The 13,132-nt window shown below is 45.4% G+C and overlaps 1 protein-coding gene across 2 annotated transcripts; it reads right to left on the bottom strand.

The window, feature by feature from the left end:
- Positions 1–305: 305 nt before the first annotated feature.
- LOC100276243 (uncharacterized) lies at positions 306–1,313 on the bottom strand. 2 transcript variants are annotated; one of them, XM_035964681.1, is made up of 2 exons: positions 1,120–1,313; positions 306–1,008 (listed from the first exon to the last, which is right to left on the bottom strand). In XM_035964681.1, exons 1-2 carry the CDS (start codon positions 1,225–1,227, stop codon positions 730–732), a joined length of 387 nt encoding a protein of 128 aa, XP_035820574.1. In that variant the 5' UTR covers positions 1,228–1,313; the 3' UTR covers positions 306–729. The 2 variants fall into 2 exon arrangements, with proteins under 2 accessions (XP_035820574.1, NP_001143550.2); NM_001150078.2 differs by having other exon boundaries at positions 376–1,008; positions 1,120–1,305.
- Between the last annotated feature and the right edge of the window lie 11,819 nt (positions 1,314–13,132).

Here is a 13,132-nt window from a genome sequence, read left to right on the forward strand (position 1 = left end):
CTAAATCAGGATGTCAAATTCAGGAAATCCACATTAATTGTGACAAGTGCAAACAAAAAAAAAACAATCAAAACCATGGCCAGAGACTACAAGAAACTAGAACAGCCCACCAGTTTCATGAGATATACTCGTGTTCTCGTCTGAGTCACCGTCTGAGTCAGCAGTAATAGGAGCACAGCCTAAACAATCAAAACCATGGCCAGACAAAGCGCGTAGGATTTAAAATGGTAATCCATGGTACACATACCACATCGCCATCTCGATGACCGCAAAAATGAATTTATGAATTCTAATTCAGAAATGTCTAAAAAGAATTGTGGTTGATCCATTTCAGATGACTGGAAATTGGCACACCGCTGACAAAATCCAAGAACAAAGGTCATGCCTACTGCCATGAGGAAAAAAATAATACAAGTACCACACTGCAATGATAGATACTATCCACAGTTGAACAACACCAAGCAAGAGCAAAAAAGCTGAATTAATCCAACCATCACCATACTGCTACTTACTATGAGTCATGGCTACAACTACAATGCAGGACAAGAGTATATACTACTAACAATACTAGTATTATGCAATGATGGAATCTTCCACTTGGTCCCTAAATTAACGAATCTCTCACCACGAATCCCTTGCATCGGCAACCAACTTAAAAAGCGAAACAATCAAAACCATGGATCCAGCAGCAGTTCGCCACACCTTGGCATCCTTGGCGGCAAGGCTAGGCTAGAGGTGGCAATTGAGGCAGTTGCAGGTGCGCGGGGTGAAGGAGCAGACGCCGAATGGACGGTTGGGGATGTTGCAGTTGATGGCGTAGCAGCACGGCGCCGGGATGCACATCCCGTGCGGGCCCCCGCAGCAGGTGCACACCGCGCACACCTGGAACCGCCCCACCAGCCGCCGCCCGTGCCAGTGCTCGATGCCGCCGTCCAAGAACGTCTTCCTCAGCCGCGGCGTCCATGCCGCCGTCTCCGACACATTGCCGCCGCCGCCGTCGGTACCAGCCTACAGTAGTTCATCACACAATGGAAGGGATAAACGTCGGTACACGACGCGTTACCAACCAACCCCACACAGGTGCGAGGGAGGGATAGATAAAGAGGGAGGGAGCCGTACCTGTTGTGAGGCTGAAGGAGCTGATACGGCGAGGACAGAGGAGAAGTGGAGGAGGAAGAGGAGCAGGAGAGGGATGGGTGGCCGTGGAGATGAGGAACAGGAAACCATCTTGAGGCAGTGTGCAGTCTGCAAGGTAGAGGAAAGTAGGGGGGCTGTGGTGTGGTGTGCCGTGCATTTACATGTTTGGTCACCAGCCTTACTCGCCGCGCGAGGCCGCTACTTTTTTTAATGCGAAATATTGCTTTGTATCTATATCTATATCTATACTACTTCTTAAGATAGTAGTGTAGGCGTTCACATCCGTGTAATGTACGGTTCTACCCCTCTCCTCCGCGATCCTCCCAGCGCGTAGATCCCGGCTCCGTGACGGACGCCTCCGCCCCACCCTCCTTCCCACGCCATCCGCGTCGCCATCAAGGGATCTCCTACCACCAGTGCGCAGATCCCGTCTCCGCGACGGATGCCTCCGCCCCACCCTCCTCCCCACGCCATAATAAGTCTCCGTGACGGCCACAGCACCGTAGTCGGAGAGGCTGTCCGCGCCCGACCCGCGCGCCCAGCGGAGCGCCAGCTTCGTGACGGTCTTGAACCGCGCGAACAGCGCGGGGGCAGCGTTGCCCAGCGCGGCGCGGGCGTCGAGGGAGAGGCGGTGGCGCGTGGTGGCGTCGACTCCATCCAGCGCGAGCAGGCGTTGCGATCGGTGGGCGAGAGCGACGCGAAGACGAGCGCGAGGATCTCGTCAGGCAGGTCCTGGATGTAGTCCCAGGCGAGCGGCGCAAACGAGGAGGAACTGCCACTGCCGCTGTCCTCCGGAGCGATCTGCATCGGCGCGGTCAGCCGTAGCGGTGGACCCATCGACGAGAGCCACCTGCTGCGGGGCGACTGGGAGGAGAGGCTGGATTTGGAATGCGAGGAGAGAGAGTGGCCCATGCTACGGAACCCCAGGGCAGGCGGAGGAAGAAGTGGCCATCCGGGACGCGCGCGGGGTAGATGCGGGCGAATTTGCCGATCTGGGCGGCACCGGTGGCGTGGGAAGGGAAGGTGAAAGGGAAATATGCCCTTGGGCAATTTCTAATTATGTTTTGGTGATTAAGTGCCTAACACATTTAATTAAGTTCTTATGGTGCTAAATGAAGAGAAAAGTGCAAATCAAGACATGAGGTATGTTTATAGACTTAGTACATTGTTTTGAGTACTAACATATTTTGTCTAAGTGCTAGAAACAGGAAAAGAAAGAATTGCAAATGACTTAGTTGTGTGTAGCCAAAGTCCAGCTCGGCCTGGCACACCGGACTGTCCAGTGCGCCATGCTGAACTCCGGTGAAAAGGCCGCTCTCGGGAAAAACCGGCGACGTATGGCTATAATTCACCGGACTGTCTGGTGGTGCACCGGACTGTCCGGTGAGCCAACGGTCGCCAGCGCAACGGTCGGCCGCGCAATCCGCGGGCGACGCATGGCCCACACCAACGGTCGGCGGGAGGCACCGAACTATCCGGTGTGCACCGGACAGTGTCCGGTGCGCCAACCAACCCGAAGGTGCAACAGTCGTCTGCGCCAGAAAAGGAAGGATATCGGCACCGGACCGTCTACAGTAACTATGCGGTGGCGCACCAGACTGTCCGGTGCGCCACTCGACAGAAGGCAAGGATAGCCTTCCTTGTTGATCTTCAACGGCTCCTAGCTGCCTTGGGGCTATAAAAGGGACCCCTAGGCGCATGGAGGAGAAACCCAAACTTATAAGAAACATTCTAAGACTCCAAGACTCCAATTTCACGCATTCGATTCTTTGAGATAGTGACTTGAGCTCCATTTGAGTTGTAAACTTCGTGCGTTGTGTTTTGAGCTCGAGTTGTGACTTGTGTGCGTGATTGTGCTGTGGATTTGAGTCTTGTGTGTGTTGCTCTCCCCTCCCTTACTTCTGCGCTTCTTTTGTGATCATCATTGTAAGGGCGAGAGGCTCCAAGTTGTGGAGATACCTCGCAAACGGGAGAAAGGTTAAGAAAGAAAAAACCGTGGTATTCAAGTTGATCAGCAGATCACTTGAAAGGGGTTGAGTGCAACCCTCGTCCATTGGGATGCCACAACGTGGAAGTAGGCAAGTGTTACTTGGCTGAACCACGAGATAAAATCACTTGTCTCTTGTGTGTTTTATCTTTGATTGTCTGTGTTCACAAGAGCTTGTTTCAAGCTACTTAGCCGTTCTAACTTCATAACTAAGTTTCGTGGCTATTAGTGTTGAATTTTAAAGGATCACCTATTCAGCCCCCCCCCCCCCCCCCCCCCGCCTCTAAGTGCTCTCAATTGGTATCGGAGTTGTACTCTTCACGTAAGGGACTAATCGCCCGAAGAGATGGATCCTAAGGGAAAGGAGATGGTGGTCAACGATAAGGAAAAGGAGTCCTTCCTCAACGAGCCTAGAGACGACAAGCCCACTGACTCTGGCTCGAGTCAGAAGAAGAAGGACGGGAAGAAGAAGAGGTGCATCAAGAAGATCGTCTACTACGACAGTGATGAATCTTCTTCTTCACCAAGAGACGACGACGATGACGATTCTTCGTCAAAGAAAAAGACGGTTAATCAAAATTACTCTTTTGACTATTCTCGCATGCTGTACAATTCAAATGCGCATTTACTCTCTATTCCACTAGGAAAACCTCCACACTTTGATGGAGATGACTACTCATTTTGGAGTCATAAAATGCGTAGTCATCTATTTTCTCTCCATCCTAGCATTTGGGAAATAGTGGAAAATGGGATGCATTTTGATTGTACGGATAACCCTGTGTTTATTAATGAGCAAATTCATAAGAATGCAAATTCATAAGAATGCCCAAGCTACTACTGTCTTGTTAGCTTCGCTTTGCAGGAATGAATACAATAAAGTAAGTGGCTTGGACAATGCCAAGCAAATTTGGGACACCCTCAAGATCTCACATGAGGGAAACGATGCTACAATGATCACCAAAATGGAGTTGGTGGAAGGCGAATTCGGAAGATTTGCCATGATCAGGGGAGAAGAGCCAACACAAACATACAACAGGCTCAAGACCCTGGTCAACAAAATTAGAAGCTATGGAAGCACAAGATGGACGGATCACGACGTCGTCTGACTCATGCTCAGGTCCTTTACCGTCATTGACCCTCATCTTGTGAATCTTATCCGTGAAAATCCCAGGTACACAAAGATGACGACCAAGGAAATACTCGGAAAATTCGTGAGCAGGAGCATGATGGTAAAGGAGGCACGATATGTGGATGACACCTTGAACAGGCCACTACCCATCTATGAGCCGCAGCCTGTTGCGCTCAAGGCAACAAGCAGCAAGGAGGCGCTACCAAGCAAAGTAGCACGAGTAGAGGCTGCCGGGCTCAACGAGAATAAAATGGCACTTATCATCAAGCGCTTCAAGATCACTCTTAAAGGACGCAAGGAGTACCCCAACAAGAACAAAACAAGGGGGAAAGCGTTCCTGCTTCAAATGCGGTAAGACTGGTCACTTTGTAGCAAATTGTCCCAATAATGATAGTGACCAGGGACAAGAAAAGAGCAGGAAGAAGGAGAAGAAAAAGAGCTACAGGAAGGCAAAGGGCGAGGCACACCTCGGAAAGGAATGGGACTCGGACTGCTCTTCCTCCGACTCCGACGACGAAGGACTCGCTGCCTTGGCCTTCAACAAGTCTTCTCTCTTCCCCAACGAACGCCACACTTGCCTCATGGCCAAGGAGAAGAAGGTAAGTGTTCGAGATACCCCTAAGTACACTACTTCTAGCGATGATGATTCTAGTGATGATGAAGTAGATTATACTGATTTATTTAAGGGTTTAGATAGAGCCAAAGTAGATAAAATCAATGAGTTAATTGATGCTTTAAATGAAAAAGATAGATTGCTAGAGAAGCAAGAGGACATTTTATATGAAGAACATGACAAATTGTTAGTGTACAAAAATCTCTTGTTTTAGAAACTAAGAGAAATGAAATGCTATCTTCTGAGTTATCTGCTTGCCATGAAACTGTATCTAGTTTAAAGAGTTTAAATGATGATTTAAATGCTAAGCTAGACGAAGCTAATAAATCTAGTTCATGTGTAGAGCATGTTAATATTTGTAATAGATGTAAGGACTTTGATGTTGATGCATGTAATGAACACATTATTTCTATTACCAAATTAAATGAAGAGGTGGCAAGTCTTAATGCTCAACTTAAGACTTGCAAAATTAATTTTGATCAATTAAAATTTGCTAGGGATGCCTACACTGTTGGTAGACACCCCTCAATTAAGGATGGGCTTGGTTTTCGAAAGGAAGCCAGGAACTTAACAAGCCAAAGGACTCCCATTCCCAACAAGGAGAAAGGGAAGGCCCCTATGGCTAGTAGTAATCGAAAGAATCATGCCTTCATTTATAATAGGAAAGTTGCTAGTCATTCCAATTATAGTAGGAGTTATGATCATGATGCTTTTGATTCACATGCTATGTTTGCATCAAGTTCTACTTTTGTGCATGGTAGAAGTAGGCCTAGGAGAAGTAATGTAGTGCATCATGTGCCTAGGAGAGTATGTAATGAACCCTCTACCATCTACCATGCTTGCAATACTTCATTTGCGCTCTTATGTAAGAATGAAAAATAGTTGCTAGAAAGTTGGGATCCAAATGCAAGGGAGACAAGACTTGTATTTGGGTTCCAAAGGCTATTGTGACTAACCTTGTAGGACCCAACAAGAGTTGGGTACCTAAAACCCAAGCATAAATTGCCTTGCAGGTTTATGCATCCAGGGGATCTAGCTAGATAATCGACAGCGGATGCACAAACCACATGACGGGGGAGAAGAAGATGTTCACCTCCTACGTCAAGAATAAGGATTCCCAGGATACGATTATTTTTGGAGATGGGAACCAAGGCAAGGTCAAAGGTTTGGGAAAGATAGCCATCACAAGCGAGCACTCTATTTCAAATGTATTTTTAGTAGAGTCATTAGGATAAAACCTCCTGTCTGTAAGTCAATTGTGCCACATGGGCTACAATTGTTTGCTTACAAATGTTGATGTTTCTGTCTTTAGAAGGAGTGATGGTTCATTAGCGTTTAAGGGTGTATTAGACGGCAAACTCTACTTAGTTGATTTTTTGAAAGAGGAGGCCGATCTAGATGCATGCTTAATAGCTAAAACTAGCATGGGCTGGCTGTGACATCGTCGTCTAGCACATGTTGGGATGAAGAACCTTCATAAACTTTTAAAGGGAGAACATGTGTTAGGACTAACCAATGTATGTTTCGAAAAAGATAGACCATGTGCAGCTTGTCAGGCAGGGAAACAGGTGGGAAGCACTCATCACAGCAAGAATGTGATGACAACATCAAGACCACTAGAGCTTCTCCACATGGACCTCTTCGGACCCGTTACCTATCTTAGCATCGGGGGAAGTAAGTATGGTGTAGTAATTGTTGATGATTTTTCCTGCTTCACTTGGGTATTCTTTTTGCAGGATAAATCAGAAACCCAAGGGACCCTCAAGCGCTTTCTGAGGGCTCAAAACGAATTTGAGCTCAAGGTGAAAAAGATAAGAAGCGACAACGGGTCCGAGTTCAAGAACCTACAAGTTGAGGAGTATCTTGAGGAGGAAGGCGTCAAGCACGAGTTCTTCGCTCCCTACACACCACAACAAAATGGTGTGGTAGAGAGGAAGAACAGGACGCTTATCGACATGGCAAGGATGATGCTTGGAGAGTTCAAGGCACCCGAGTGGGTTTGGTCTGAAGCTGTGAACACAGCTTGCCACGCCATAAACCGGCTGTATCAGCATCGCCTCCTCAAGAAGACCTCCTACGAACTCCTTACCGGTAACAAACCCAATGTTTCTTACTTTTGTGTATTTGGGAGCAAATGCTACATTTTGGTGAAGAAAGGTAGACATTCTAAATTTGCTCCCAAAGCTGTAGAAGGGTTTTTACTAGGATATGACTCAAATACAAAGGCGTATAGGGTCTTCAAGAAATCATCAGGTTTGGTTAAAGTCTCTAGCGACGTTGTATTTGATGAGACTAATGGCTCTCCAAGAGAGCAAGTTGATCTTGATGACATAGATGAAGATGATGTTCCAACGGCCGCAATACGCACCATGGCGATTGGAGATGTGCGACCACAAGAACAACAAGAGCAAGATCAACCTTCTTCCTCAACGATGGTGCATCCCCCAACTCAAGATGTTGGACAGGTTCCTTAAGAAGAGACGCGTGATCAAGGGGGAGCACAAGAAGAACAAGTTATGGAGGAAGAAGCACCACTGGCCCCTCCAACTCAAGTCGGAGCGATGATTCAAATAAATCACCCCGTCGATCAGATTCTGGGTGACATAAGCAAGGGAGTAACAACTCGCTCATGTTTAGCTAATTTTTGTGAGCATTACTCGTTTGTCTCTTCTATTGAGCCTTTTAGGGTAGAAGAGGCCTTGCAGGATCCGGACTGGGTGTTGGCCATGCAGGAAGAGCTCAACAACTTCAAAAGGAATGAAGTTTGGAGCCTGGTGCCACGTCCAAAGCAAAATGTTGTGGGAACCAAGTGGGTGTTCCACAACAAGCAAGACGAGCACGGGGTAGTGACAAGAAACAAGGCTCGACTTGTGGCAAAAGGTTATGCCCAAGTCACAGGTTTGGATTTCGAGGAGACTTTTGCTCCTGTGGCTAGGCTAGAGTCCATTAGAATATTATTAACCTATGCCGCTCACCACTCTTTCAGGTTGTTTCAAATGGATGTGAAGAGCGCTTTCCTCAACTGGCCAATCAAGGAGGAGATCTATGTGGAACAACCCCCTAGCTTTGAGGATGACAGGTATCCCGACCATGTGTTCAAACTCTCTAAGGCTCTCTATGGACTTAAGCAAGCCCCAAGAGCATGGTATGAATGCCTTAGAGATTTCTTAATTGCTAATGCTTTCAAGGTTGGGAAAGCTGATCCCACTCTTTTCACTAAGACTTGTGATGGTGATCTTTTTGTGTGCCAAATCTATGTCGATGACATAATATTTAGTTCTACTAACCAAAAGTCTTGTGAAGAGTTTAGCAGGGTGATGACTCAAAAGTTTGAGATGTCGATGATGGGCGAGTTGAATTATTTCCTTGGGTTCCAAGTGAAGCAACTCAAGGACGGCACCTTCATCTCCCAAACGAAGTACACTCAAGGTCTTCTCAAGCGGTTTGGGATGAAGGACGCCAAGCCCGCAAAGACACCGATGGGAACTGACGGGCATGTCGACCTCAAACAAAGAAGGTAAGTCCGTTGATCAAAAGGCATACCGGTCTATGATAGGTTCCTTGCTTTATTTATGTGCTAGTAGACCAGACATTATGCTTAGTGTATGCATGTGTGCTGGATATCAATCCAACCCAAGGGAATGTCACCTTGTGGCCGTTAAGAAAATTCTTAGATATTTAGTTGCTACGCCTTGCTTTGGGATCTGGTATCCAAAGGGGTCTACCTTTGACTTGATTGGATACTCAGACTCTGATTATGCTGGATGCAAGGTTGATAGGAAGAGTACATCAGGGATGTGCCAATTCCTAGGAAGGTCCCTGGTGTCTTGGAGTTCAAAGAAACAAACCTCTGTTGCCCTATCCACCGCTGAGGCCCAGTATGTTGCCACAGGACAATGTTGCGCGCAACTACTTTGGATGAGGCAAACCCTCCGGGACTTTGGCTACAATCTGAGCGAAGTCCCACTCCTATGTGACAATGAGAGTGCAATCCGCATGGCGGATAATCCTGTTGAACACAGCCGCACTAAGCACATAGACATCCGGCATCACTTTCTGAGAGACCACCAGCAAAAGGGAGATATCGAGGTGTACCATATTAACACCGAGAACCAGCTAGCCGATATCTTTACCAAGCCATTAGATGAGAAAACCTTTTGCAGGTTGCGTAGTGAGCTAAATGTCTTAGATTCGCATAACTTGGATTGATTTATAGCATACATGTGTTTTATGCCTTTGATCATGTTACCTTATGCATTTATGAAATTTGCTGCTTATTTATGGTGCTCAAGTTGTGCAAGTGATCCCCGGACCTCACAAGTCCATGTGTGTATGATGCACATATTTAGGGGGAGATGTGCTACAACGTGACCCTTTGTTACTAACCCGTGTGTTTGAGTATACTTGATCTAGCCTCAAAGGTGAATTGAAAGGGAAAGGTGAACTTGGACCATGCAAAGACTTCCACTGCACTCCAGTATTAGTGTACTCACCTCCAAGTTCATACTTATGCTCTTATTGCCTTTTTGCTCTTAATTGACAATTTTGGTGAGGCAATGGGGTTAAAGGGCCAAGAATGATCTTGTTTTGGTGCTTAATGCCAAAGGGGGAGAAATTAAGGCCAAAGCAAATGGATAAGCTACCACTTGAGAATTTTGAAAATAGTAGAGTTAGAATTTTTGATTTGTCCAAACTACTCTTATTGCAAAATTTGGCCTCTTGTGGGGGGGGAGAATTTTTTATTATGGCAAAAGGGGGAGTTTTTGGTACTTGATAAATTTTTCCATTGGAATATCTCTCTTTGTGCCTAAACAAGTGTGTTTGACTTAGAGATAGGAAAATGAATTTGATTTGCAAAAACAAACCAAGTGGTGGCAAAGAATGATCCAAATATGTCAAAACTTGTGCAAAGACAATTTTGTTCTCAATTGCATTGATGTTGTACTTCTTTTGGTTGCCTTTGGATGTGTTGGCATAAATCACCAATAAGGGGGAGATTGAAAGGGAAATGTGCCCTTGGGCAATTTCTAATTATGTTTTGGTGATTAAGTGGCCAACACATTTAATTAAGTTCTTATGTGCTAAATGAAGAGAAAAGTGCAAATCAAGACATGAGGTATGTTTATAGACTTAGTACATTGTTTTGAGTACTAACATATTTTGTCTAAGTGCTAGAAATAGGAAAAGAAAGAATTGCAAATGACTTGGCTCTGTGAAGCCAAAGTCCATCTCGGCCTGGCACACTGGACTGTCCGGTGGTGCACCGGACAGTGTCCGGTGCGCCAGGCTGGACTCTGGTGAAAAGGCCACTCTAGGGAAAAACCGGCGGCGTACGACTATAATTCATCGGACTGTCTGGTGGTGCACCGGACTGTCCGGTGAGCCAACGCCAGCGCAACGGTCGGTCGCGCAATCCGCGGGCGACGCGTGGCCCACACCAACGGTCGGCAGGAGGCATCAGACTGTCCGGTGTGCACTGGACAGTGTCTGGTGCGCCAACTGACCCGAAGGTGCAACAGTCGTCTGCGCTAGAAAAGGAAGGATATCGGCACCAGACCGTCTATAGTAACTGTTCGGTGGCACACCGGACTGTCCGGTGCGCCACTCGACAGAAGGCAAGGATAGCCTTCCTTGTTGATTTTCAACGGCTCCTAGCTGCCTTGGGGCTATAAAAGGGACCCCTAGGCGCATGGAGGAGAAACTCAAGCTTACAAGAAACATTCTAAGACTCCAAGACTCCAACTTCACGCATTCAATTCTTTGAGATAGTGACTTGAGCTCCATTTGAGTTGTAAACTTCGTGCGTTGTGTTTTGAGCTCGAGTTGTGACTTGTGTGCATGATTGTGCTATGGATTTGAGTCTTGTGTGTGTTGCTCTCCCCTCCCTTACTTCTGCGCTTCTTTTATGATCATCATTGTAAGGGCGAGTGGCTCCAAGTTGTGGAGATACCTCGCAAACAGGAGAAAGACTAAGAAAGGGAAACCCGTGGTATTCAAGTTGATCATCAGATCACTTGAAAGGGGTTGAGTGCAACTCTCGTCCATTGGGACGCCACAACGTGGAAGTAGAAAAGTGTTACTTGGCCGAACCACGGAATAAAATCGCTTGTCTCTTGTGTGCTTTCTCTTTGATTGTCTGTGTTCAAAAGAGCTTGTATCAAGTTACTTAGCCGTTCTAACTTTCATACAGTTCCGTGGCTATTAGTGTTGAATTTTATAGGATCACCTATTCACCCCCCTCTAGGTGCTCTCAGAAGGCGGGGGCGGGGACGGAGGACAGGATGCTCTATTATTACAGGGTCATTGAACACCCACTTATTCTGCATTACAAGACCGATATGCGAATATTGCCACATCTGGGTATGTTGTCATCTAGCCCTTCCTTTTGTTGCGTGTAGATACAATGTTTGGATAGTTGGATAGTAAAATGTCTGATTAAGATTTAGTACCGCTGGCATCATATATGCTACCGTTGTTTTACTTGGTCTTAAGTAAACCTTGCTGTTCTATCACATTGTTTTTTTGGGAGCTTCATTGCACCTGTGAAACTAGAGATTGGTTATGACTAGCACTGCTTTTTCTATAAATGGTTTCAGTGTTTCACATTGATATGCACTGGCAATTTTGATTTGATTTTGTTTCTATGGTGGTGATTAGCACAAGTTCGCTAAGTGGCCGGAGAGCTTCAAGTCGATGGATTTGCACCCCACTAAGTCATGGTAAGTTCATATTCTTCTTCGATGGTCATTCACTGAATTTTCACCATTTTGTCTACCTGTGCAGCATGCTTACGCTTTGGTATGCTTGTTATTATTGTTGATGACAGTTTCTTCCAGCTAAATATGTTAAGCACGCATATGAGTTCATTGTTAGGCTCAACTCTAATGTCATATAGGCCAGGAAATACATCCTCTGTTCATGAAGGCAGTACCAATATAATATGGGCATCCTATATTGATGAATTGTACTGTAACCAATCGGTTTCCTTGTTTTGATGATGATTCATATGACATACTAATGAATCCAACTGCTACCTGCAAGTTCTGATGGCACAGCTAGCAGGATTTGCAAACACCATGTACGTTTGTATGAGTTTTAGGTTCCACCCCAGCATACATCTTGATGCACGCAATTCGATAATCAACAAAGGGCTAGGCCAACTTCTTATAAGTCACATCAATGTTTTATCCTTTATTTTTCTTTCAGGCTTTTTACCCTCTTCGTTCAAAAAGAATGTAAGTATGAGCTACGTATCAGTTAAAATGATTCACATTTATTTAACGTTTGTATCGATCTATTGTACAACTTAGTTGTGTGTTTCAGGTAGATCAATAGAGGCAATCCAGTTTGTTTCCATTCAAATGCCCCACACACATGTACTTTTAGTTTTTTTTGCAAATGTCCCATCCACCTGCAATAATAGTTTTTTCTTGCAAATGTCCCACCCCACCTGAAGTAGTTTTTTTCTTGGAAATGTTTGACCAACTCGCAGGTTGCCAAACTAATCACCAAATTTTGAAAGTATTTTCTATTTCAAATAGGGACCAAAAGCTTGAATGATATTTTTGTAGAAAACTAACATCTGTGATGGAGAAGTCCCTTGGGCTCCTCACCCATAATTTTGTCAAGCTCTTCTTCACCATGGAGGTTAGAGGACTAAATCCACACTGTGTGGTTCTGGTTATTTCTCTTTCGCACTTAACAGTAATGGGGCTTGTATTTTTGTGCAGGTTGAGACAATCTCACTTTGACGAAGGTGCAAGGCTTCTCCTTGGAGACGGACATGCAGAGAGCAACATGAGAAGTTAGTGCATGCATTCCTTTCGTTTAGTTCCATGCTTGTGTTAATGCCTTTTCTATCCAAATAGAACACAAAATGGACACATGTAAGCAGATATATACTCCAATCTTTAGATATTCATTGTTAAAACACTCTATTTGTTTAATGATGTTATTGTCAATTAAATTAGGGTCAGTGGTCTTCTCTATAAAGGTATATGTTGAGAGATGCCTTATTTTCATTTTTATTTATATTAATACCCTATATTGTTTTTTGTTTTGGGGAATGAAGTGCATAGGAATCTTGTAGTGTGGGCGATGATGCTTATCTTATTCCGTGGGATGCTCAAACTGGCACTAGCTCAATTAATTCGATGCTTGTCTTATTCTATGAATTTTAATATATTTTGTCATAATATGTTTCTCCATTGCAACACACGAGCATTTACCTAGTTATATATTAAACTCCCCCACATTTCTCTCTCTA

This window comes from Zea mays, chromosome 2, assembly GCF_902167145.1.
Source record: "Zea mays cultivar B73 chromosome 2, Zm-B73-REFERENCE-NAM-5.0, whole genome shotgun sequence".
In the NCBI taxonomy this organism is placed as follows: domain Eukaryota; kingdom Viridiplantae; phylum Streptophyta; class Magnoliopsida; order Poales; family Poaceae; genus Zea; species Zea mays.

Excerpts from the sequence above, each read along its gene's own strand:
- LOC100276243 (NM_001150078.2), bottom strand. The coding sequence starts at position 1,294 with ATGCACGGCACACCACACCACAGCCCCCCTACTTTCCTCTACCTTGCA. Across the intron at positions 1,009-1,119 it reads CTCCTTCAGCCTCACAACAG|GCTGGTACCGACGGCGGCGG; the intron begins GTACGGCTCCCT and ends GAACTACTGTAG.